The sequence below is a fragment of the Pan troglodytes genome, chromosome X, assembly GCF_028858775.2.
Source record: "Pan troglodytes isolate AG18354 chromosome X, NHGRI_mPanTro3-v2.0_pri, whole genome shotgun sequence".
NCBI classification, from domain to species: Eukaryota; Metazoa; Chordata; class Mammalia; order Primates; family Hominidae; genus Pan; species Pan troglodytes.
Window position 1 is genome coordinate 17,658,068 of NC_072421.2, and position 27,293 is coordinate 17,685,360.

Genomic DNA, 27,293 nt, shown 5'->3' on the forward strand with positions numbered 1-27,293 from the left:
GGCTTCCTGAGGCCGCTTTCTTTGCTGCCTGGGGTTTGTAGGAGGGAGGGAGGTCTTTTTCTGTCTATATCCAGGTGTGGGTGCACGATAATGGGCAAAAGGGGACTCAAACTCCTTGGGCTTTCCAGGCTTTCCTGCACTCTGGCAGCGTTTCAGCTGTTTGAAGCTAGAAGATCTCTGTGTTCTCACTACAACAAGCCAAAATGCTTGGGTTGGGAGAAGTGTATCTCTTGTGCAGCTGACCAGTAGTTTGCTTTGTGCCTTGTTAGCATTTATGAGGATTTTCACCTCCCCTCTCTGTCCTGTTATCTAACCCAAGGATTTTAATGATCATCATAAATTCAGGCTACTTCATACCAAGGAGGGTTTTTATCTTTGGAGCAATGTAAAAGAGGATGAGATAATGCAGTGAGACATTTTCTTTTTGGAAGAATTCATGCAGACAAAGAAATTACATTCTTCTTGTTCTGTGTTACTAGCACCTTTTCTATGATTTTTTATGACATTTTATGATGAAAAATTTGCAATGTTTGTAACACCTGAGCATAGCTACTGGTTCCTAAAGTTGTCTTCCATAGAGGATTGAAAGCATAAAAAGAGGATCAGTGTTTTTGTAAATGTTTCTAATTACTCCTCACAACTTGTGATGGGGAAGAAGGCTGTATGGGCGTTGGTAGTGAGCAAGTTAGTTTATGATTTAAATTTGATGAGGAAAAGTCATATGGCTGGGAAAAGATTCAGCGATATTGTTCATAATTCTCTGTATGATTTGGTCACAGATATGTGGGACACAAGGATATTTTCTTACAGGAGAAGCTGTATAGCTCATTTCCACTTACTTGTGAGAGCTTTGTTTTTTTGTGGCCATGCTGCTCTGGTAGTGTATTTTTTTTTTTTAAACGTGTAGTTAGATAGACTTCTTCCTATCCTTCAGGGTAGACTAGTTCAAAATCTATTACTAGACTATCATGATAGACCAAGAAACCCTGAAGTGTGAATCTATCATTATATAAAAAGACAACCCCCTTTCAAGGGGGTTGTCTTTTTATACTGGAATGTCTTCATTAATTAACTTGGATTTGAGAATGGCCTCTCAAATAGTGCTTGACCAAAGGAAAAATATGCTGGTTTTTCTTTCCTTTTAATCGTTTCTTTAGATTTTGAAATAAAACAAGGAAATCATGAAAATGTGGGAGCCGTCCAGTTCTCCACATGGGCACTTTTACCTCACATTTACCTGTTGATGTGTTCTGTACTAGCCCAGGTGCTGCATATAAACTTGTTTAACTGCAGAAATGAAACCCAAGCAATATCTTTGTTTCAGCAACTCCCAAGGATTCCAACAGTCTCAAAGCAAGACCAAGATCCAGGTAGTGTTCATTTAATTTCTGCTTTAATGCCCTTTGTGCCGTGCCCCTGCCTAGAAATAAGAACCACAAACCAAAACCCAACCCATGATTTCCTCTTCCTTTAGATGTAAAGCTTAGGATATGAGCCATTTCACTCGTGCATGGCCTGATGGGAACATGCAGTAATGCTGGGAGCCTTGGTTTCTGTGGTCATTAGTGCTAGAAGGTGACCACTAATGCCCTACGGCCCCTCAACATGAAGTGGATTGTGTGAGACAACCCAGTTGTTGCAAGATGATAACTAATAGGGGGAAGTAGCTTTGGAAAGAGGAAAATATGGGTAAGGTAACAGACACGAAAATTTGCTATCATGACAAGGTGAACACCAAAAAGTAAAAAGTCTGGATAATAAAATCTACAGTAGGGAAAGAAAATGCTTCTGATAACTTCAGTGAAGCTTGCAGTTTCAGGTAAGCGATGTTTATGGTGTGTTTGAGCCTATCTTAGTGCCCCTCTAAGCTTCACATTTTTTAAGAGGCTAGTACAAGAGAGAAAGCCAGTAAGGCAGAGCTGTGGTTGATGTGAGACTCAGAAGAGAGGTGCAGAGGGGAAATACAGAGACACTAATAGAATTAATCCATTAAGGAAGGGAAATGGTATTGGTACTGTATTTCACTGGTAGAACTGCAGTGTAAGATAGGATAACAAGGATACCATGTGTGTGTTTTCTGTTTTGCTTTGGCTGTTAGTGACATTTTTCCCTCCTTTGCCTACTAGACACAATCCTGAAAAAGTAAATTTAAGTCTGATCATATTTTATATGCTTGAAATACTGATATTTAAGGAACGTCATCTCTTTGTAAGTCAAAGAGTTATCCTTTAGTTTATATCTGCATTTTCCAAATTGGGGTTTTGTTTCCTTGTTTATGTAAGATACAGATATCTATATTTTTATATTTATGTGTATTTAAAAACAATAGAGTAATTCATTTAGGTAGGAAGAAAAGGTGTAGGCATTCTTTCTGTGGTCAACACATTTACTCATCCTTTGTAAAAGGATGAATGGATCTTTTACAAACTAGTCTGTACTAGTTGTGGGATATGCTTTCATAGTAGGAATTGCCTTTGAATTGCAGAAATCTGTTATGTGTACTATGTTAACCATAAATCGAACCTCAAAGTTTTAGCTTCTGCTGACTTCCTCTCTCCCTGAAAGCCAGTGAAATTATAAAATCTCATAGCCACACGTTCTATTATTAATGTGTCTGGCTAAATTTTACATATTATCCTTTCAGAGATTGCGCTTTTGGTCTAATTTGGAGGATTTTATTTTCATTACTTCTCACTGGGAAGAAGAGAATTGAATTGTTTTTATCCTCCTTTTTGAAATAATAAAGTTTTATAGAAATATAAGGGAAAGAGGGAAAATCACCATTTTAACACCACTGCATTCATCATTTTATTAACTCCCTGCACATTTATGTTTTAATTGGTTGCAGCAGTCATGGTTATACAATCTCACTTATTTTGTATTCAGTAACTTTCCATATGAAGATATAAACATACAGGTTATATACGAAAATAAAATGAAAATGAGGAATGTGCGCTGTGGGATTGTGTGCTTAACAGTGTGCACGCATACACATTATTTACACACACATTATTTCTTTTTTGAGTGAAACATGTCACTAAAGCTATATGTGGCATAGAAAGCTCTTTTCATTTCTAGCTAGGGTCTCTAATTGTCTTTTTTAAGTGAAGTGTTCCCATTTAAGAACCTTGTCCTTCCGTATCAGTTCCCTTTGATTCTTGTTGAAAGAGCCAGAGCATTCTTCCCTGCTAGTTTCTGCCTGTCGCTGCCTTGCCTGTCTTGCCAGTTATGTTACAGGGACCACCCCAGAACACGTCACATGCCATTATGGTGGCTTTATTAAAGTTACAACCTTGTAAGACAGACAGAACCCTCAACTACCACAAAGAATCCTTGAGAAATTTATTCAGGAAAATAAAAACTCACAATGTCAAAAACAGCTCTGTCAAGAACTGAAGGGGTTTAATAGTAACTGATATATTCTAACTTCATAAATGCCACTCTAATAGCTAAGTACGAAGAAGGTTTTCAGAGGTTAATTTGTCTCTCTAGGATGTACCTCTGACTCAGAGGTCGTTTTCTGCTTTGACATGAAGCTAGTTGAGAAGCTAAATAAAACAGATGTATACATCTACATCTTAGGGCCTTTTCGTGATCATCGTATTGGGAATCCGTCCTTAAACCTATTCCTAAGCAGTGTATGGAGTTGAATTTTATTTGGAAAGTAAGTAGGTCTCCAATAAATATTCTAGTTGCTATCACCAAAGTATTCCCCCCCCAACTCATAGGCAGTATGAGAACATTTTAAAAATGGGATATAGAAACAGAGATTGGAGTTTGAATCGAACTGTGTAACTTTCTATCTGACCTTTTGCAAGTTATTTAGTTCCTTTTTAAAAAGATGATATTACCAGAGTTACAATCTCAGAAGTTGCCTAGTTAATTATGCCTTGCTATAGATTGAGGAAGAAGGTTGAAAATGAGACTTTTGCTTTCTCAGGGAAAGACAAGCTAGACCCCTCAATCTGATTGATGTGTGTTTTCCTTTCCCAGCTTCGTTTGTGGCATATTCCCCTGAACATTGAATTCTTACCCTCAGCTTATCTGTCCCAATTCCACATGAGCCTGTCATCACATTTGCAAGTGAACAGGAGAAAAGTTCTCTGATCAGTTTATACCATGAAATACCATGAAGCCCTTCTGTTAGAACATGGAAATGCCTAAGCTGAGGGGCTCCATGTTATTCTTATTAACAATTCCAATAGAAATGGATTTGAATTTACACAAAGTTTTTTTTGGGGGGTTGATTTAGATCTAAGGTATAATAAGAACAAAGAGGTTGAAAAGATCCCAATTCATAGTTGGATTTGGACAATTATTGTACATAGTAGCATTCAATGGGTAATAGAATTTATGGCTGCTTTGGTAGCTCATCGGTTCTTTGTAGTCACTTTGACTTCGTGGGTATTTTCCATTTCACCCCAACTTCAGAGAGTAAAGCTTTGCTATTTCGCTTCTGACCTTCCCTTATTTTGCTACAGATCTTACTCTAGCACCTCCATAGAAGAGGCCATGAAAAGGGGCGAGGACCCTCCCACCCCGCCACCTCGGCCACAGAAAACCCATTCCAGAGCCTCCTCCTTGGATCTGAATAAAGTCTTCCAGCCCAGTGTGCCAGGTGAAGTGCCCCTTGCCCCCTGAGCCCTTCTGTTTCCTGTTGGAGCCAGCGGATGTGTGTCTGCCACAGTGGCCTCTGTGAGTCTGGAGAAAGAGCAGACCTGGCAGTTTCGCATTCCGTGAAGGTCTTCACATGGCTATGGTATTCTTGGGAGAGAAAGCAATTCTAGACACATATGTAGCACATGTGTCTGGAGCCTTGCCCACACTTGTTATGGATCAAGAATTAGGAAATTCTCTACCAAGAGGATAAAAATGCTTCACTCCCATGCAGCCTGCTGAGTGTGTGGCTGGGGTCTTACTCTCTGCATCATTGGTAATTTGTGAACAAGATAGATCGCTGTCTGTCATTTCCTCAGATGCCTGTGTGGTCTTCTGTGAAAGATCTTGGAGATTAAGGCCTAGCCAGAACCTTCTCCTGCACTTTACACTTATGGAAAAGATCCTGTGTCCTGTAGGATTTAATGCTGAGGGGACTCTGAATCTGACTGATGGTTGGGTGGTTGGTGGAGGGTCCTAGGGCAAGGGCTCCTTCAAGTGGGCTGCTCTGGGCTTCTGGGGATGGGATGTTCTTGAGCCAGCAGTTGTGTAGCGGGGCTGGAGGTAGGGGAGGCCCAGAGGGGCCCTGTCTGCTCCCTTGGCTTCCTGTGAAGTAGAAGATACCCTCCTAAGGAACCTAAGGAATAGAAGATGGGAGGCATGCCTTTGCTTTAGTGAAGGTGATAGGATACGGTGCTGTCCCAAGTGTTATTTTGGGAGCAGCAAGGGCCTTTCCACTGACTCATGCAGGCAAGCTATAAATACAATGATTTCCTGGAACTTTTTCTCCATCTATGTGCATTTTAAATCAGGCCAGCCTCAGATGCTAGTGATTTGCAGATTATTATCTTTTCTGCTAAAGCAAGAAAAGACTTTCCTTGGCTCACACATTAACATGACCTCTGTGTCTGGGCAGAGCTCAGCATGTTTTATTTGTTCTAATAAAGTATTCTCCTCACAGTAAAGTTATAGATTGTTTTTTAATATACTAAAATCTGGAACTCTCTATCAAATTTAATTCTCTGCCATGAGTTCATCAGACAAAAATTTGCCTTGAATTTCCTCTCATACTTTGATCTGAATTCTGGCATAAATTTCATAGTGACTGGTATGTAGGGTGGGAGTAACCACAGGTGATGATGCTATAAAAATTTCACATGGCTGGCGGATTATGACCTGGAAGATTTTCCTATGGATGCAAGAAAATTAAAACAATCTGGGAAGCTATCTCAGTACCTTTACCTTGCAAGAAGGGAGGCTGGAAATGCTCACAGGTCTCTCTCAGGTTGTGTGATCCAGTAAGGAGATGCCAGCTGTACTGGAGAATTCACATGCTGTGGTTTTTACGACACTGCATCACATAGTGGAAGAGACAAAACTGGGTTTGGAGCTCAGCTCAGCTGCTTATTCACTGTTTGATTTTCAGCAAGTAGCTTAATGTTTGTGCATCTCAGATTCCTAATCTGTACAGTAGAGCCAATACTCCATGGAGTTGTAAGGTTTTGGTGAGATAATAAACATAATCCAAATATGGGTTGAATATTCCTTATCCAAAATACTTGGGGTCACAAGTGTTTCAGGCTTTGGATATTTTTGGATTTTGGAATATTTGCATTATATGCTTACCAATTGAGCATATAATAAAAAAATCTGAAATGCTTCAATGACCATTTCCTTTGAGTGTCATGTTGGCACTAAAAAGTTTAGGGTTTTATAGCATTTTGGATTTTGGATTTTTGGGATTAGGGATACTCAACCTGTAGTACTGTATTTGGCCCACAGGCCTTAGTAAGCATGCAAGGCCCATATTCCCGTGGCCTGCAAGTATCAAGAATTTAATGCCTGAAATGGCAAGCCTCCACCGAGGAGGATAACACCCTGCCTTCCTTGACCCCTAGCAGACAATTCTGTCATTCCTCCTACCCAGTTTCTCAGAAGGCTCGCAAAAGGACTGAACCCCAGTTGCCTGCCGTAGTACATCATTCATTGATGTACTTTTTCTTGTTTTGCTTCCCTCCTGCCCTGTCTCACTTTCCCCTCACTCGAATAATATACCTGTTCTCAAGTTCATATGTCAGGGGCTTCTTTAGAGAAAACCTGAATTAAGACAGCTTTCTTTGATATCTCTGTGTCAATGTGACTTCAAGATGAAAAGTATTTTGGTTTGATAATGCCCTGACGATGTCCCTTGTGGTAGGGCCTGATAAATCTAAGATTTAGACAAAGAATAGCTAGGTGGGTGATGTCTCTGTTCATAGCCTAATTCCATTGTCTTTTCAGTACAAATTTATACAGATGAAATTTTAATGAGCAGTTTAAATTTATCACATGAAGAATAGAACATTTCTGCAGTATGAAAAGCAGGTGGTATAATTGCATCTACTTTATTTATTTTCATGTTGGTTAATTCTCACAGAAAAGTATAAGGGTCTATCTAAATTATATAAAATTTTAGTGTATTGCATATTGCTAGAAATTATCGAAATGCTGACAAACTAGAAATGCATGAAATAGAGCTTAAACCTACCAGAAGAGTCTACTCACTGAGAATCATGGTGTACATGTAGGCATCCCTTTGCTGCACTTATCTTTATGTATCACTTTAGATAAATGGGATCACACTATGCTTGCTGTTCTGTATCCTGATCTTTCCAATTAACCATCTTTCTATTTCATATAGAGGATTGCACCGTTCCCTTTAAGGTGTGCATGATATGGATATACCATGGTTGACTGTGCTTTGATGGAGAGATCTCTCCCTTCTTCTCTCTGCCTTTTCTCTTCCCCATACTTTCCTCTTAAGCTCACCCACCACCCCACGACCCCAGCCCCCGTTCCTTTCTCACCCTTGCAAACAAACCTCTCTCTCTCTCCACCCCGACCCCCGTGTCCTCTTCATACCCCTCTGTTTCTCTTTTTGTCCTTCTCCCCCATCACTCCTTCACAGGTATGAGCCTCCCCTCACTCTCCCCTTGCCAAGCTCCCCCACACCACCACCTTGTTCTTATAATATAAACGAGGCAGAGGTTATTAATAATTTCATGTCCGTATCTTTGTTTCATCATCTAATTATTTTCTTAGGTTAAATCCTGCTGGTTGGAGTTGCAGGGTCAAAGGCTGTAGATGTTTAAAGTGTAGCTATATGTTGCCAAAGGGTGAGGTGGAACACCTGTCAACTTGCTCCATCATCAACACTGTCTGAAAGTGTTTCCTCACAATCTTGCCAACACTGCTTCATGTTCATCTTTTTAATCATTACCTATGTAATAGGCAGTTTCATGTCCCTGATTCCTAGTGAGGCTGAGAATCTTTTTGTATTGTTATTGGCCATAAATATTCCTTCTCTTATGATTTGCCTGCTCAGAAGGCTTGGCCAGCTTCTGTTGCTACATCTCTCTTTGCCTAACCACGGGGACCACTTCTTTCTTCTTCATTTTGCCTACGTTCTGGACCTCCCTCCTGTCAGGCACTTGGGAATGTGAGGGTGGCCATGGGGAAGCCTACCTCACCTGCTGCTCTGCTGTTCCTTGTCCCTCCAGCCCCGCCCCCCATATCCCCTCCTTCTGCCAACTTTATCACTTAAGACAGACTGCCTGGTTCACCCTGTTTATGACAATAGAAGAATAAGGAAAGGTAAAGAAAAGAGGGGAAAATAATGTGAGATGAAGCAAGATGTGGACTTGAGTTGAAAGGGAAAGATAAAATGAAGCCCTTGTTTAATAAAATGAGACTCACAGGATTGTGAAAAGCAGTGATTGAAGCTAAGGTGCTGATACAGAGTGGCTTAAAGTGGAGTGATAGTGTGGAAAGGAAATAGGATGGAGAGAAGATGCAAAGAAAAATGAAAGGAAAATGAAGAGAAAGATGGGATGGTTGTTACATAGGAGTGATGATGTTTATCCAAAGGAATAAGCAGGAAATAGAATAAAAAATTGTAGAACCAATGGAAGGAGAGTCCACAGACTCTTGGTGTAGGATTCAAGCAGCATTTAAAGGAATAGCTTAGAAGTAGGTGGCATTAATGCCTTTACATTTATGAAAATAGGTAACATGATATGGGGAAAAAGAACAAAGGGCTGATTTAGAATGTAAATCTATAAAAATGAATAAGGCCAACTTTGGAAATATAGAACAGTTGTCTTCAACTTTGGTGTCTGTAAAGAGAGTGTGAATGTGTGATTTATAGTAGCCTAGATGATTCCAGGGCTCTCTAGGTATTGGCATCAGACCCGAGGCATGTGTTTTCATAAGGAGAAGTGGATACACTATGATCGCTGTGTGTAACAGGGAGATCACCATTTGTAATAGCTGACCCAGTTCTTGGAGCCATTGCCTCACAGTCCCACACAGCTGCTGTGTTTGAGAGATAGCAAAAATGTGCAAGAAAGTCTAAGTCAGTGACAATGCAAGTATGCAAAACCTAGAGGCAGTCAGACCTGGAATTTGCTCAGTGATGTTTGGATTTTATGTCTCTATATTTATAGCTATGAAACATCTTTTATTACTGAGATTCCTGTAAGAAAAATCACACTAAGCTGGTACCTAACCTCCTTTTCCTCAATGAAACAGTTATTTTCATGAGGTAATTTTTTTTTTCATAAAAAGGGGTTTCTTCTGTCCACGGAGTCAGTAAGAACTACCCCTCTCTTCTACTCTTGATTCAGACCTGCCTCTTCTCAAAGCCATGCCTGAGGTTTGTAGCCTGAGGTTTCCATGGTAACAGTAAAAAGCCTTAGCTCTGCCTTGTTCCAGTCATTGAGCATCTGCCTGGCAGAAGGGGCAGAGATGGTGTGGAGGAGACATAGCCATTCCTTTAAAGTTTCAGACCGGGCATTTTCATCATTTCCACTCAAATCTAGCTGGGGGGACCTAGGCCCATGGATAGACCTAGTTGCCAGGCAGCTGGGAAATGTAGTCCTTGGCAGGGCAGCCATTTCCCAGAAATACGTTTCTTACTGCAAAAAAGGAGAAGGGGATGTTGATGGTCAGTTGTTTTTTTTTTAAACCACATCCCATATGGCCAAATACATTGAGATTCACACATTAAAACCATTGTGATGGCTGAACAGAACACATCCAGGGCTAGTGTCTGTCCATGGGTAGCTAATTTCCTATCTCTGCTTTAGATATACTGATAATAACAACTCATTCCATGGTTAAGAAACTATGGTACATCCATCCTATGGAATTGTATGAAGCTGTTAAAAAGAACAGGCACGTATACTACATGGAGAGCTATCTCGGATAAATTAAGTGACAAAAGTATGATGCAGAATGTGTATGTTTATAAATGTGTAGACAATTTCAGGATGATGCTAAAGAAACTGGTAATGATAGTTGCCTCTGGGCAAGGGGAACAGTATGACTGAGGACAGGACTGGGAAACAAGCTTACTTTCTGTTGAATGCCTATTTGTATCTTTTTAATTTTGGCTCATGTACAGACGTCACCTATTATAAAAAATTTGCTTTTCACTCTTTAGCTGCAATGATGGTATCTGAGAGTACCAGAGATGTCTTTCCTGCCTGAGGTTACCTATCTCAATCTTCCCTACGATTCTGTATTCAGGGTATCTTTATGACCATCTGCTACCACCTCCTGGAATGCAGCTGAAATGACGGAAGTGTTCCGAGCACTTTTTTTTTTTTTTTTTTTTTTGAGATGAAGTCTCGTTCTGTCACCCAGGCTGGAGTGCAGTGGCGTGATCTCAGCTCACTGCAAGCTCCGTCTCCCGGGTTCATGCCATTCTCCTGCCTCGGCCTCCCAAATAGCTGGGGACTACAGGCACCTGCCACCACGCCCTGCTAATTTTTTGTATTTTTAGTAGAGACGGGGTTTCACCGTGTTAGCCAGGATGGTCTCAATCTCCTGACCTCATGATCCACCTGCCTCAGCCTCCCAAAGTGCTGGGATTACAGGCATGAGCCACTGCGCCCGGCCCCGAGCACTCTTTTAAGCTCTGATGCGTTCTTCAGATTCCATTTCAGTGCCTTTCCAACACTGAGGAGTAGTTCTGGAGGACCTCCCAAAGATTACATTGTGAGATGTATAGTTGGGTAAAACGTCATGGTAAGGGCTCTGTCTTAACTTGGAAGTGGCTGTGTTTATTGAGTGGCGAATTGAGAAGTCTTTCCTGGGTTTTCTGTAAATGAGTATTTGTTTCTGTAACTTAAGAAGTAGGTAAACTCCTTGGGAGTAAGAGATGTTCCTAATACCAAACTTACCTTTCAGGTTCTCTAAAAGATGAATTTGGCCACAAAAGCAGCTCTGACCTTATATATTTCCTTACTGTATTTTTCCTGTGAGTGCTACTTGTTTCTTTTAAAATCTAGTAGGACTATGGGATTCCTGACCCACCCCAAACCTTTGGGCCCACAGTGCACAGCTATCCAAGGGTTCAATTTGGCAGTCTGGGCAGTTTTTTTGTTTGTTTGTTTGTTTTTAAATGAAAGCGTTATTGAGATGTAACCCATATACTATAAAATTCACCTTTTTAAAGTGCACAATTCAGTGATATTTAGTATATTCATAGTGTTATATATAACTATCAGCACTATGTAATTTCAGAATATTTTCATCCCCCCAAAAAGAAACCCCATACCTATTAGCAATCATTCCCATTCCCCCCTTTTCTTCCTCTATCCCTTGGCAACCACTAACTTACTTTCTGTTTCTATGGATTTGCCCATTCCGGAATTCTGTATTAATAGAATCATATAATATGTGGTCTTTTGTGACTGGCTTCATTCACTTAGTATAATGTTCTCAAGGTTCATCCATGTTGCAGCATGAATCAATACTTCATTCCTTTTATGGCTGAATAATCTTTCATTGTATGGATAAACCACATTTTGGATATTTGGGTTGTTTCCACTTTTTGACTATTGTGAATAACTCTGCTATAGACATACATGTCCAAGTTTTTGTGTAAACATATTTTTTCTTTCTCTTGAGTATATAGGTAGGGCTGGAATTTCTGGTTCATATGGTAACTAACTCTATGTTGAACATTTTGAGGAGCTATTGAAGTATTTTCCAGAGCAGCCGAACCAATTTATTTCATTAGCAATTTATGAGGATTCCAATTGTGTTTCTTCACGTCCTCAAAACACTTGTTATTGCCTTTTTAATTTTAGCCATCCTAGTGGACATGAAGTGGTATTGTGATTTTGATTTGCATTTTCTAATGGCTAATGATGTTATACATCTTTTCATGTACTTATTGGTCATATTTATGTTGTCTTTGGAGAATGTTCAGAATCTTTGCTCATTTAAAAATTGGGTTGTCTTTTTATTGTTGATTTGTAAATGTTCTTTATATATTTTGCATAAAAGTTCCTTTACAGATATTTGATTTACAAATATTTTCCTTCGTTCTGTGGGTTGTCCTTTCATCTTTTTGATGGTGTCCTTTGAATCATAAAAGATTTTAATTTTGATGAGGTCTAATTTATGTGTTTTGTTGCTTGTGCTTTTGCTGTCATATCTAAAAAACCATTGCTTAACTCAAGGTCACAAACACTCCTCTTTTCTTCTAAAAGTCTTATAGTTTTAGGTCTTACATTTACGTCTTCGTTCTGTTTTGAGTTAATTTTTTTATATGGCATGAGTTAGGAGTCCAAATTCATTTTTCTGCATGTGGATATACAGTTGTCCCAGTACCATTTGTTGAAAAGACTATTAATTATCCATTTAATTTTCTTGGCACCTTTGTTGAAAATCAATTAACCATAAACATAAGGATTTATTTCTGGACTCTCAGTTCTGTTCTGTTGGTCTATAGGTCTATCCTTATGCCAGTACCACAGTGTCTTGATAATTGTAGATTTATAGTAAGTTTTGAAATTGCGAAGCGTGAGTCCTCCTGCTTTATTCTTTTTCAGGATTGTTTTGGTTATTCTGAGTCCCTTGCATTTCCACATGAAATTTATGATCAGCTTGTCAATTTCTGTAAAAACAAAAAAGCCAGCTGGGATTTTGGTATGGCTTGCATTGAATTTGTATATCAGTTTGGTTAGTATTGCGGTTTTAATAACATTAAGTTGTCCAATGCATGAACACAGGATGTTTTTCCATTTATTTAGATCTTTAAGTGTCTTTCAACAATGTTTCAGTATACAAGTCTTGCATTTCTTATGTTAAATGTATTCCTAAAAGTTTTATTCTTTTTGATATACATTATACATTATTTCTTGGAGATATCCATGTCAGTACTGATAATTTTGTATTTCTTTTATATATCATCTATATGCTGGCTGCTCTGTTAAAAACCGTATTATGAAAAATTTCAAATTTATGCAAAAGTTGAGAACCTCCACCCCCATATTATTTTGAAGCAAATCCCAAATATCATATAATTTTATATATAAACTCTTTGTATATCTCTCTAAGAGATAAGGTCTTAAAATACTTGAGCACAATACCTTTGTCATACATAACAAAATTAACAGTAATTCTTTAATATCATTTAATATTTGGCCAGTGTTCATATTTCCTGAATTGTCTCAAGTTTGTCTTTTTATACTAGTTTGTTCCATTCAGAATTCAATCAAGGGCTACATGCACATTGCACTTGTTTTGGCATATTTTAAGTCTCTTAACTGATAGGTTCTTCTCTCAGTCTTTTTTTTCTCTTTGCTTTTCATTTATTCATAAAAAATCATCTACCTTGTAGACTTTTTCACATTCTGTATTTTGCTGATTGTTTGTTCTTCCATCCCGTGTATTTCCTATAAACTGATAGGTAGGTCTAGGCTTGATTAGAGTTAGTTTAGATTTTTGACAAGAATACTACCTAAAGATGCTGTGTACTTCTTACTGCACCACATTAAGAGATCTCTAGTGTCTAATGCCTTTATTTTTGTGGTGTTTGATTGATTAATGGGTTTATGTAGTATTGGCCTGATCCATGTGTTATGATAAAGATCCCAGCGACCTTTCAAATAATGGTTTTATCAGCTATTGATCATCATTGCCTACATCCAGTGGTGTGTCAGTAAATGTTTAACAACCGGCCACTTGCCAATTTTTATGGTGTAAACACTCCTGCCATGGCTAATTTCATTCCTACTGATGTGTTACTGAATGTGGAGTTTGGAACAGATGCACACAGTTGGCTCTCACAAGCTGGCATGAGCTTTTTCCAGCAAACCACTGCTTAGATCCATTATTTCATTGGTAGTTGCAAAATGGCGATACTCTATTTTTTCTACCTTTATTAATTGGGACTATGGTTTATTTAAGCATTTTCCTATTGTTGGACATTTAATTTGTGACTATTATGAAGCTTATGAGCTGAAGGAGATCATAAAACATAATTCTCAGTACATCAGTAAATTCTTTATATACATCTGAATTTATAGAATTGTATGAAAACTGAAATAGACTTCAGTAATGGTGACCAGAAAAGTGTCTTATTCAACCAGTATTTAATGAGCATTTACTGGGTACTTGGCACTTTGGAGGATCCCAAGAGGAATATGGATATGCCCCCAAACTCTGCTAATCAATGTCACAGTTGTGTGTGATTGTTAGAAGGGTTTAGAGTTTGGGTGGTTGCTAACTAGAATGATCAGTGGATTTGTGGGCAGGGGGTTCACAGGGCTGGTGAGCTAAACTTTGAAGATATGACTTTTCAGTCAAATCCTATTCTTTTTTGACATCTGTCTTGATTTACTTCTTATGACTAGTTTCCTGGGTGTCTACTATAGTAGCCTCAAATCTGGCTTGCTTGCTTTGTTCTTTCCTTCATAAAGCAACAGGATTAATTTTCTGCAGCACACCTATGATCACTTCCCTACTCAAAACTCTTCAGGACCTGCTATGTAATCACTAAATTTCTGGTGGAACTGAACCCGAAGCCATGTGATTATATTAGCTCAGTAAGGGACACAGTACTGTGGCCTGGAGTGCCTGGGGAGGAGTGTATTACAGGAAGGAAGTAGAGACTAGAAGATTCAAGTTGGCTGGCTGGCCAAGAAAAATGGAGACTGGTGGAGAAGGAGTTTGTAGACGGTGTCTTTGGGAAGTCTTAGGAGAACATCCCATTAGGGTGGTAGGGTTAAGCCAGATTGCAAAAGATTGTGGCATAAGCAAGGAACTTTGGTGTGGAGAAGTTGTCATCACAAAGTCATTTTGAAATGTCGAAGGTTTAGCAGTTGTTCTGACTGTATGTCACATTTTAAAAAATAATGGTAGTGGCCAGGTGCAGTGGCTCATGCCTGTAATCTCAGCACCCTGGGAGGCCGAGGTGGGTGGATCACCTGAGGTCAGGGGTTCAAAACCAGCCTGGCCAACATGGAGAAACCCCATCTCTACTAAAAATACAAAAATTAGCCAGGCGTGGTGATGTGTGCCTCTAATCCCAGCTATTCGGGAGGCTTAGGCTTGAGCCTGGGAGGTGGAGGTTTCAGTGAGCCGAGATTGTGCCACTGCACTGCAGCCTGGGCAAGGACAGAGTGAGACTCTGTCAATAGATAGATAGATAGATAGATAGATAGATAGATAGATAGATAGATAGATAGATAGAGATAGATAAGATAGATAGATAGAGGTAGAAGAGAGCCAGTTCCAAGATGATAGACTCTTTTTATAGATTGCCTTCCTCGTAACACACATTTATATTCTCTCTCTCTCCCCCACCGCATTATTCAGCGCTAATGAAAGTGTGATGGAAACAGCTGCTAGTGAATGAATACTAACTAATCCTGAAAAAAAGATGTGTACTTCTTGAAATTTTAGTTTGATTTACCTGAAAACATATACAGAAACACAACTAGTGATTTCAACCAACCCTAGAGTTTTAATAGTAAAATGCTTAGGAGGAATGCATTTGTGTAAATGTAATATGAGAGAGGAAACCAGACACCCATCTTTGACCAAGATTGAATCTCATGCATTTTTGTCACTTAAGTCTGCCCATGTCTCCATCCAGGACCTAGTTAACCCTTATTGCGTATCCTATGGTACAGGAAAACTGAGTTATTAGTAAACATGGATAAATTTTAGAATCATGAAGTGTCAATGCTAAAAGAGAACTTGAATGTCATCTTGGCCAACTCTCACATATTACCAACAAGGAGACTAAGATCCAGGCAATATAATGGCTTTGTTCTCCATCAGAATCTTTCTTCCCTTTTTTTTTTTTTTTAAGACGGAGTCTCTCTCTGTTGCCCAGGATGGAGTGTAGTGGCGTGGTCTCGGCTCACTGCAAGCTCTGCCTCCCAGGTTCACGCTGTTCTCCTGCCTCAGCCTCCCGAGTAGCTGGGACTACAGGTGCCCACCACCACGCCTGGCTAATTTTTTGTATTTTTAGTAGAGACGGGGTTTCACCATGTTAGCTAGGATGGTCTCAATCTCCTGACCTCATGATCCACCTGCCTCGGCCTCCCAAAGTGCTTGGATTACAGGTGTGAGCCACCGCATCCTGCCCAGAATCTTTCGAAGTTGGGAAATCTTTGTTCAGATCTTTGTTGCAGCAGATTTGGTATCAAAGAAAACTATCTACATTAAATTAATTTGGAGGGCACACCCTACTACTTTTCTACGGGCAATAACACTAATTAATATCTAAAGTTAAAGGATGTATTAAAGAATGAATATGGTAACCTTTGCAAGGCACTCTTTAATGTGTTTTTTTCTGTGTTTCCTTCTATGTGATTTAAAATGTTAGTAGATTTCTCTGAGGTACTTCAGGGAGATAGGAAAGGAGCTTTTGCCCTCATAGATACTTGGAAATAATATATCTATTTTCTTTTTTTAATTTCAAAAATGAAATTATTATTAAAAGCTCTAAATATAGCAAGAATATAAGACAAATAGTATACTGAACATCCAGCTTCAACAATTAATCAACTGTGTCCCATCTTGTTTCATATCTGTCTTCCCCCACATTATTAATTATACTTTTTTCTCCCCTTAGCTTAAAAAAAACTTTATTGAGGTATATAGATCATAAAGTTTATCCATTTTAAGTGTAAAATTTAATGATTTCTAGTAAATTTATCAAATAGTGCAACTTTCACCATAATCCAGTTTTAGGTCATTTTCAGCACTTCAATAATACTGCACAAACCTGTTTACAATTAATCCCTATGCCCAGCCCCAGGCAACCACTAACCTATTTTGTGTTTCTGCAGATTTTCCTTTTCTGAACATTTCATATAACCGAATATACAATATGGGGTCTTTTCTGTCTGACTTTGTTTACTTAGCATGATGTTTTTGAGGTTCATTCGTGTTGTATCATGTATCAGTACTTAATTCCTTTTTATTGCTGAATAGTATTCCATTATACAGCTATATCACATTTTGTTTATCCAGTCTTCAGTTTGACAGACATTTGAGTTGTTTCTGCTTTTTGTCTGTTATGAATAATGCTGCCATTAATATTTGAATACAAGTCTTTGTGTGAATATATGTTTCATTTCTCTTAGCTAGATATATAGGGGTGGAATTGCTGGGTATGTGGTAAATTTATGTTTAACTTTTTAAGAAATGGACAAATTGTTTTCTAAAGTATCTGCACCATTTTACATTCACATCAGAAATGTATGAGGGTTACTATTTCTTTATATCCTCACCCACACTTATTATTATCTTTTTGATTATCCTACATCCTAGTGTGTGTGAAGTGATATCTCACTGTGGTTTTGATTTGTATTCCCCTGATGATTAATGATGTTGAGCATCTTTTCATGTGCTTATTAGTTATTCCTGTATTTTATTTGATGAGATATCGTGTTAGTCCGTTTTCATGCTGCTGATAAAGACATACCCAAAACTGGGCAATTTACAAACGAAAGGTTTAGTTGGACTTACAGTTCCACGTGGCCGGGGAAGCCTCACAATCATGGCGGAAGGCTAAAGGCATGTCTCACATGGTGGCAGACAGGAGAAGAGAGCTTGTACAGGGAAATTCCCATTTTTAAAACCATCAGATCTTGTGAGACCCATTCACTATCACGAGAACACCATGGGAAAGACCTGCCCCCATGGTTCAATCATCTCCCACTGGGTCCTTCCCACAACACATGGGAATTATGGGAGATACAAGATGAGATTTGGGTGGGGACACAGAGCCAAACCATGTCAGATGTCTACTCAAATCATGCTCATTAAAAAATTGGGCGTTTGTCTTATTGTTGAGTTGTATATTTTGTAATTCTTTATATATTCTGGATACAAATCCTTTATCGGATAGATGATTTACAAATATTTTCCACAGTCTGTGACTTGTCTTTTTGTTTTCTTAATGATATGTTTTGAAGTACAGAAGTTTTGAGTTTTGACAAAGTGTAATGTTAAATTTTTTCCTTTTGGATTGTGCTTTTGATGTCATATCTGAGAAGTCTGCCTAACCCAAGGTCTTGAAGATTTTTTCTTGTTGTAAAATTTTTATAGTTTTAGCTCTTACATTAGGATCTTGAATCCATTTTGATTTAATTTTTGTATAAGGTGTGAGGTAAGGATCTAAGTTAATCTCTTCGTATATGAATATCTAGTTATCCCAGCACTATTTGTCAAAAAATACTCTCCTTTTCCTGTTGCCTTGGCACCTTTGTTGAGAATCACTTGTCTATTAAATATAAGGGCTTATTTTTGGACACTGCATTCTGTTCTGTTCATTTATATGTTTATTTTTATGCTAGCACTATACTGAATGTTTTTTAACGCAGGGGAGTCATACATAATCTTGCAAAGAGGTAATCCCATGACTCAGAAGTCTTTAAGTATTTGCTACAATGGCATATTTTTTAGATAGTATATAGTACCTTATTTACTTCATTTGTGGTTTGTAGCATGTTCAGAAGGATCCTTTGAGCTCCTTGAGGTTGCAGTACTTTTTTGCTTTGAAGCCTTCTGTCATGTTTATTCCTTGAATGTAGAATACCCTCTGTCTAGCTGTTTATCCTCCATCTCTGCATTTTTCTGCTCTACCTGCCCTGTAGGTTCAAAATGTGGTACTGATTACTGCTCGATAGTAGCCTTGTGTCCTTGGCAAGGTCATTTTATTTCTCCAGGTCTTAATTTTCTCATCTGTAAAGTGAAAGAATCAGATTTTATCTCACTACTTTTCTAAACTCAGTCGTTAATATTTTCCTTGTTGAACAGTTACAAGGATGTGTAAGTTAATCTCTTTTAACTGGTGAAAAAGTATATTCTGTTCCATAGAGAATTAAATGAGCTTGTATTTCGGGGGGTGGTGTGTGGTCATCAGGGGATAGAGGCAGGTATTTCTGGAAAGGTGTTCTTGGCAAACATTTTGTTACATACACTGGTGTATATGACATACATGTCCATCACTGTGTATGCTGGGTGATCAAGAGATATGTATAAGGTCATAGATGCTTTTATGATTAGAAAGGAGAGAAAGAATGAACAATTTCTGTTACAAAGAAATAGCCATTTTTATGAACTTGCCAAGAAGAGGAATGGTCCTTACTGATGAAATCCTTGAAGCTTTGCATGTGGCTCTTTACTTGATTGATATTTAAAAGTATAGGTCCCACTGGGAGGCTCCTTTCAACATTTTCCATTCCTTGAGTGTTTTTCCCCCCTTTGGTATTCGAATGCTTTTATTTTCTTCACATAAAATATTCCTAGTTAGGGGGGATGGGAGCCCCTTTCCACAGCTGAAGTTATTCCAAGTTTTGTTCCCCCTGAAGAATCGGCTCTCTGTTCCTGAAGCTTTCAATGGCCACATCTGCTGCTTTATTTCCACTCAATAAGTTGGAATATATTTTCATTTAGTTATTGATTAGGGGCTATGTAAAAATCTGAAGGAAATTAGTAAATAGTAATGTTTATGAATAATGTTTTACCTAGAAATTTCTAAGCGTAATGAAATAAGAGGATAAAAATTGTTAGAGGTTGGAGTTTTGGATGAAGATACCAGGAAGCAGAGATCCAATAAATCAGTATCAGAATCTGCATGTCTTTCAATAAACTTAAGAAATTGTTTTAAACACTAGGAATTATTAGTCTGTCTTCTGAATTTAGGATTAAATGACAGTTTCTTTTCCTGAAGTTTTTAATGTGGTTTTCAGGATTGGGGTATTTATTATTTTCCTTTGGATTACACTTATAAAAATTTTTGGCTGGACAAAGCCTTGCTGATATCTAGTATCCCACTTTATTAACTATAACACTTGACGAATAAACCTGCAATTGCTTGACGAATATGGTCACTTTTTAAAGTATGTGGGAACAACATTCTTCTCTCGTCTTCTTGCCTTCTTTTCCCTCCCAGGAAAGCAGTTGTTACTATTAACAAGTATATTGTCATCTTTTGCAACTGCACACTAGATTATTCAGCTATTTTTTTCTTTTTTTTTTCCTTTGCCTTCCACCATGCGATCAAAGTATTTTTTAAATTTCACTTTGCATGAAGGTGTACTTTTTCTTTTGACTGATTAGGGCATACTGGATAAAATATTTGGATCCAATTTTAAGTCAAGAGCAGACTGAAAATATTGTAAGAGAAGATTTTTAAAATTAAATTTAATTCCAATTTTCAACCACTGTGCGAGTACCTACTAAACATAAGGCAGTGTGTTTAGGTGCTGTGGGAGACAAAAAGATGAATTAGACAAAATTGATAGAATGTAGCTAGATTAATATCTCCCACCATTAAAGGAAAGGAACACAGAATTATAAATGCAAGGAAGAGATTTTTCAGCAGCAACCGAACAAGGAAAAATGCATGAGTTAATGCTATATATATATATATATATATATAATTTTTTTTTTTTTTGAAAAGAGTGGCAACTGAGGGAAACCTGAGGCTTTGGGTGCACTTCTGACTCTGCCTGCTTCCTTGCAGAAGCTGTGTGTGTGAGTAGGCAAATCTTGAGAGTTCTCATCGAGACCCTAGGTCTAGAGCAAAGTGAAATGAATGAGTACTCGTAATTTTCCTTTTTCTTGATTAAGTGGAAATGACTTCAGGAAAGAGAGCTGGAAAAGTAAATAATCATAGCTGATATCCTGATATTGTAGAGGGGAAGGCCCAGAGCTTCATGCTGAACTGGGGACAAACTGAAGTCTGAGAAGTTCCTCCAAGGCCATTGATAGAACTCCAAGACTTAGGAGAATGCGCTCTGCTGCAGGGTTTTAAAATGTTGATTATTTTGGTATTTCCTTCGTAATTCTAAATAGCATATTTGTGTAACTTCTTGTAGACTTGAATTTTTGCCATCATCTTCCCTCCCCCAGTATCTTTCTCCTCCACCCTTCCAATATAGTTATATTATAATTTTGGTTAGATTAATATTTAGTGTTTATATTATTATTGTTATAGCCATGTAAGACATATAGTAAATTACTTTTTTTTTTACTTGCACAGGTTTTTGTTTGCCTTGGAGTGAATAATCAACTTGTTTCTTTTCAAAGTACTTGCCCTTGATTCAACCACAGACGTCTTCAATTTTCCAGAGTTCCTCTTATGAAATTCTCAAACCTCAGGTGTTCTGTCAGTTTCAGCTTTTTGAAGCAATAGAAACTGATTGTCTTCAATGCCTGGTACATAGTTTTCATCATGGGATCTCTCTACACTGTCATCCAAGGATTCCCTTCCTCTTTTTCCCATGTTGGATTTCTTTTATTACTGTATTCTGTGTCTTTCTCTTTCTTTGTTTACTTTCTTGTTTTGGTGAAGCACATCCTTCAGCAGCTTCCTTAGAAAGGGTGCATGGAGCTCAATTTGAGACCCTGAATGTCTAAAAATGTATTTAATTGTATCATCATGCAGGCTGCTAGTCTTGGATGTACAATCATCAGTTGGAAATAAGTTTTCTTTAGAATTTTGATGGAATTGTGCCAATGGATTCTAGCTTCTAATGATACATGAAGAAGTCTAAAACCATTTGGACATCTGATCCTTTGTATATGACTTGCTCTCTTCTCCTATGCCCTGCTGAAAACTTGTAAATTATTTTGACTCTAGTACTTTGAAATATCATGATATACCTTGTCATGAGTCTGTTTTCTTCCATTGTCCTGGATATTCAGTGAGTCCTTTAAATTTAGAAACTCATATTCTTCATTTCTGGGAAATTTTATTGAACCATTTAATTGATTATTTTTCCTGCTGTTTTCTCTGTTTCTCTTTGTGGATCTTTTATTTGGCTACTACCCTATTTTCTGGAAGATTTCCTCAGATTATTTTTGACCTTTCTATTCTCTTTCTGCTATCTTTTAATTTCCAAGTATTCTTTTTGTTTTGTTTTGTTTTCTGAATGTTCTTTGTAAATAGCATCCCATTATTTCATCTTAGCAAATAGCATTTCTTATGTCTTACTGAGACTTTCTCTGGTGACTCTAGTTAAAATTTCATCTGTCACTCTCAACCTCATTGTCTCTTTTCTCAGTAGAATATGAGCTTCATAAGGGTATAGCTTTTTTTTTCCCTGTTTTTCCCATGGATATTTTCCCAATACTTTGAACAATACCTCCCACATAGTTAGTGTTTAAATGTTTCTGGAATAAACTTAATGATCATTCTGATGATATTAATAATATATATTTTAACGTTTTCTCCTAGTAAAGGTCTAGTCTGTTTCTTTGAGGTCATTTCTTCCTGTTTTTATTGATCCCTACCTTAGGTTAGAACATTTTCTGCAGATATCTGGTAATACTTAGTCATCCACTTATATTTAATAATGAAGGATAAAAAGTTGCTTGGAATATATGAGCAAATTGATGGAAGTTGCCAGCTATTGGCTTGATGGTAGAATGGTCTGGCCAGGCCGTCCTGTTGGAGATCCCTTGATATCAACTCTTTAGATGTCTCTTCCTGGCTGATCTGATTCTCTGGAACACATTCTGCTAATCTCTGGAAGGAAGCAGCAGTCTGGGAGCAGAAGGGAAGAAGGCTGGAAGAATCTCAGCATCCAAAGTGCATATTTTTACTGAATCTGTCTGTTTTCAGCATGGCCCTCATGCCTTCATCTGGGCCTGGTGCCTTCCCTGAAAAGAAAACTATATCTAGCATTTTGCTGGAGTGAGAAACATGCTGAAACTGTGCAGAATGTGGGAGAAAAAACTGCTCCTAAACTGCTTCAATCAGTCTTTTTTTTTTTTAATGAGGATGGAACATAATCCTATAGATTTTAAGATAGTTTAAAGAACTATTTGTTGATCACTTACTGTATTTTGAGTTATCAGGTGAGACAGATATAAGGCATAGCTACTACAGCAGAGGGGACTGTAAGAGTAGGGCCCCTGAAGCCAAAAACAGCATGAAGAATAGCTAGAACCAGATCCTGAAGGGTCTTGTCAAAGTATGCCCTTTTCCTGAAGGGTAGGAAATAAATCCACTATTAGTTCATTGCTTTAGGTTTTTATTGCTTTCCTCATTTTACCCCTACATTCAGAGGTGTTGGATGCCATCAATTCCTGAGAACTGGGGGGCTTCTGTGGTACAAATTGGTTACTCCCTGCTTTCTCAGATCTGTCTAGTCAGCTATTAGTTGCTCCTCTGTTTTCCCAGTTCCAAATTTAAACAAGAGCATTTAAACAGTTCTCTTCATTTTTGTGTTAATGAGTTAAGAGTGAGATTAGTTACATGTATTTGAACTGCTGTCTATACTCAAAAGTCTTTGGATAGGACATTTAATAAAACGCTGGGTCATACACAAGAAACAAGGAATTTTACACAGTATCAAGCCAAGATTTTAGTTTAAAGTGGTCCCAGGTTGATAGTACCCTCAGATTTCTGGCAGAAGCGATAGAGGGAAGAGGAATTCACTTTTCACATGCCTCAAAGTTTTCCTGTAGGTAAAGTTCCAAGGAATTTGAGTTTAGAGTCACAGGTTGCTAAACACACTAGGAAATGAAGCACAATGAGCAAGAACAAACAGGAAATACAAAGCCCTCAGATATTTAAATTATATAAATATGTTGAAAGAAAAGAGGAAGAAAATGAGTGGCCAAGAAATTATAAAAATGAAAAAAACATTTTCAAAAAAGACCAAATAGAACTTCTAGAAAAGAACAATTCTGTAACATAAACTCGAAGACTGGATTTTGTTAGACATTAAGAACGACTAAAGAGGGATTGGTTACTTGGACAGTAGATCGTAGAAAATTGTCTAGAACACAGTACAGTTAGAAAGCTCTTGAAGGAGAGGGGAGAGAAAAATGGTAGAAATACAACATTTAAAGAATCATTGAGAATTGACCAAAATTAATGGGTTGCTACATGGTTCAGAAATTCCAGTGAAGCTCAAGCAAGTGATAAAATGATGATAGAGAAATACATGTGCAGACATAGGATAAAGTTTGATATTTCAGAGTACCCAAAACAAAGAGGAGATCTTAAAAGCAACCAGAGAGAAGATGGGCCATCTAACAAAAGAGTGATTTGACTGAGAGCTGGCTTCTTAATAGCAATAGTAGAAACCAGAAGGCAGTGGAATGTTACCATCAATGTGCTGGGAGAAAATAGCTGTCAATTTAGAATTCTATACCCAATTAAATCCTCTTTCAAGAGGGGAAAAATGACTTTTCAATCAAATAAACTAAGTTTGCTACTAATAGACTTCTCAATTAAGGAAATTCTAAAAGACATACTTTAGACATCATAAAATAAACTGTAATGGAAATTAGGAAGCTTTTAGCACTGAGTGATAATATCACAAATAAAAACCTATGATATTCTACTAAAGAGGTACTTGGAAAAAATTTATAACCCTAAATGCTTACATTAGAAAATAAAAGCTACAAATTAGTGAACTAAGCAACCAATTTAAGATAGAAAAAGAACAAGATATGCCCAAAGAAAGTAAATGGAAGAAGATAAGCAGCATTAATAAAACAGAAAGCAAACATACAATACAGAGGCTCAAAAAAGTTAAAAGTTGGTTTTTTGAAAAGAGTAACAAAACTGACAAATGCCAGCTGAGATTAGTGAGGGAAAACTGGAGTATGAGGAATGGGAAAAGACAATTACACATGCAGAGATTAAAATAATAATAAGAGGGGGGTATGGACACCCTTATGCTAATAAATTTGAAATTTTAGGCAATGAATAAATGCCTAGAAAAATATCATTTATCAGAATCGACTTAAGAATTAGAAAGTCTGAAGAGTCCTATAACAATTCAAGAAGCAGAATCATAGTTTAAAATCTTGTTTAAAGAAAACTCTGGGCTCAGGTGGCTCTCCTGGGAAAATTTTTATTTGAGATTCAAGAAAAAATTTCCAATCTTATACAACCTATTTAAGAGTATAAACAGGGCATGGTAGGGGGTTGGGGGTAGTGCTCTCCACCTGAATGAAGCATAATAGAGGACCATATGAGAAAGGAAATCACTTGCAGGTCTCACTCATGAAGATAGTTGCAAAAATCCTAAACAAAATATCAGCTAACCAAATCTAGCAGATATAAAAAACTTACCAAGTTGAGATTATCCCAGGTCTGCAAGGGTGTTTTAATATTAGACAATCCAGAATGTAATTTACCACATTAACAAATTATAAGGAAAAAATAATACCATAATCTCAATGGCTAGAGTTACAGCTCTGATTAAAATCCAACAACAAATTATCCTGAAAAGAAGTCTCAAAATAAGGTTAGGAATTTTCATAATAATCTATTTTTTTCAGGGATTATATATCTATAGTTTTATTAAGACAAAAACTGAGAGTGTGGTGTGAAGTTTACATTCAAACAAAGTTTTCAAAGAAATCTGACACATGCCTAAAAAGATTTTACAATGTAGCTCTAGATCCAAGTCTAGATAATATCAAGAACTGATGGATCTCATGACTCAAGACAGAGCATTTTGGGTATCAGTTACTTCTTAGGATTTGTTAAAAAATGGTTTTGTGTGTGTGTGTGTGTGTGTGTGTGTGTTTTAAAGTGAACCACTGCCCAGTATGAAAGTTTAATCTCCTGAGACCAAGGCTTTTGAAATCACTCAACTCTTGAGTCAATTCAGTGAAACTTGTGCTGTCAGTGACTGAACTCTGCCACCAATGGTTTCAGAGTTCAAAGCTCAAAAGAGAATGGCTCCAAAAGTTGTCCCAACTAAGAGCATGGGCCCTTTACTTCCCTCCTGTCTTATCTCCTCTACCACCCTCTTCCCCTTCCCCTTCCCCAACACCTCAGCCAGTGGCTAGGATGAACAAGCTGATATTTATAACTTTATTATTGGAAAAGAAAGGGTCTTCTAATTTCAGGAATTAGCACCTCTGAGGCAGAATGATCTGCTTGTACTGTATACTCTCCAATAAAAGACCTTCCTTCCTCAGTCATTTTCCATCTCCAAAATGGCAACTCTGGTAACTTATTAACTGGCTTAGTCCTTTGTGAGACTAAGTACATTAAGTTTAGGCAGGGAACACCATGGCTTATAGATTTCAGACATTCACAGCTTTTAAAGTCTCTCACAGTCCGTATTTATGGTGCCAGTGACATTTTTTTCAAAGGTAAAATATTCTGGACATAGAAGCAAATCATTAGTTTTCTGTTCTTTGCATTGCTTCACCATGTCCCCTATCAGGCCCCAAATTTTAATCAAAATGATGCTACCCATCTCCCTTTCCACCCTCCCCATTCCTCCCTCTCCCACATAATACACCAGTAATAGCCAAAAACTACACATGTGCTATGCTGTAAAAATGTAGAGTTAACACTATTGGGAAGAAAGTTGTGCGTTGCGGAGATGCTCTTTGATTATCTACAGTATTTTTTTTGCTCTCCCACACACCCAGTTCTGCAAGTTTTGTCCTTCATAAAGGGCCCTTTGCTTTTTCTCAGCAAAGTGCAGAAAAGGTTGCCTTGAAGCACTTATCCCCCTTCCCCTCCACTGGGACGGGTGTGCAAACTATACAGCTTGGAACGGCTTTAAAACACTTGGGCTGCTGCAGGGCACAGAAATGATACTGGCTCTTCAAAGGGCATCTTCTCAAGCTACCTCTATGGTGTCAAGACAAGTAGAACGTCTTTCCTTCCCACCTGAAACCCACAGTCAGATGTGACAGAGGCTGGTACTCAGGAGAGTTAATTCTTGTCATCTGTTTTGTCATCATCCTCTTTGGGGTAGGAATTCCACGTCAGCCTTTCCTCATAGAAGGATATGACAACCCGTGGGCATTTGACATTGACTTCCTTGGCAGGGACCAGGTCAGCCTCATCAGAATTTTTCCCTTTCATCAGGAACATGAGCTCTCCACTGGAGTCTGTAGCTCCAATAATCTGCTCCGGCTCCAAACCCTGAGCAAAGCCTCGTGGCTTTTCTGACTCTTCTTCTTCTTTGGTTTGCTCTCCTCTCCCTTATCTTCAGAATCAGAATCAGCGTTGTGCTTGCCTCCCTCTGATTTGTCTATCTCATGTGCTGTTTTCTGTGACGGCAGAAACTCATGAGGTCAGGGCAATCCAAGTTCTCTTCTGGCTCCCATGTGTTGTCCTCATCTGAGAATCCCTTCCACTTTAGGAGGTACTCCACTTTGCCCTTTACCAATCGACGGTTGAGAACTTTTTCCACCACATATTCCTGTTCCTCCTCTTCTAGCACCTCCTCCACTTTCTTCTTGTTTTGTTTTTTCCCCATAGCATGTGCCAACTTTCTGGTGTAAAGGGTGATGCTGCTCAGAGCAGTGCCCAGGAGCCGGAAAGGAATCGGTGCTGTGCTATT

General features: G+C 38.1%; 1 protein-coding gene and 1 pseudogene across 6 annotated transcripts in view; one reads left to right on the top strand and one right to left on the bottom strand.

The window, feature by feature from the left end:
- REPS2 (RALBP1 associated Eps domain containing 2) overlaps positions 1 to 27,293 on the top strand; it is a 197,276-nt gene that overhangs the window by 122,911 nt on the left and 47,072 nt on the right. For 3 of the 6 annotated variants that reach the window (XM_016942948.3, XM_016942949.3, XM_016942950.3), the window contains exons 12-13: positions 1,325 to 1,370; positions 4,482 to 4,618. The exons of the other annotated variants lie outside the window; for them this stretch is intronic. In XM_016942948.3, coding sequence (XP_016798437.1) covers positions 1,325 to 1,370; positions 4,482 to 4,618 — 183 coding nt within the window. The remainder of the gene's footprint in view (positions 1 to 1,324; positions 1,371 to 4,481; positions 4,619 to 27,293) is intronic. 6 annotated transcript variants of the gene reach the window in all.
- Positions 26,660 to 27,209, bottom strand: LOC129138795 (chromobox protein homolog 1-like; annotated as a pseudogene).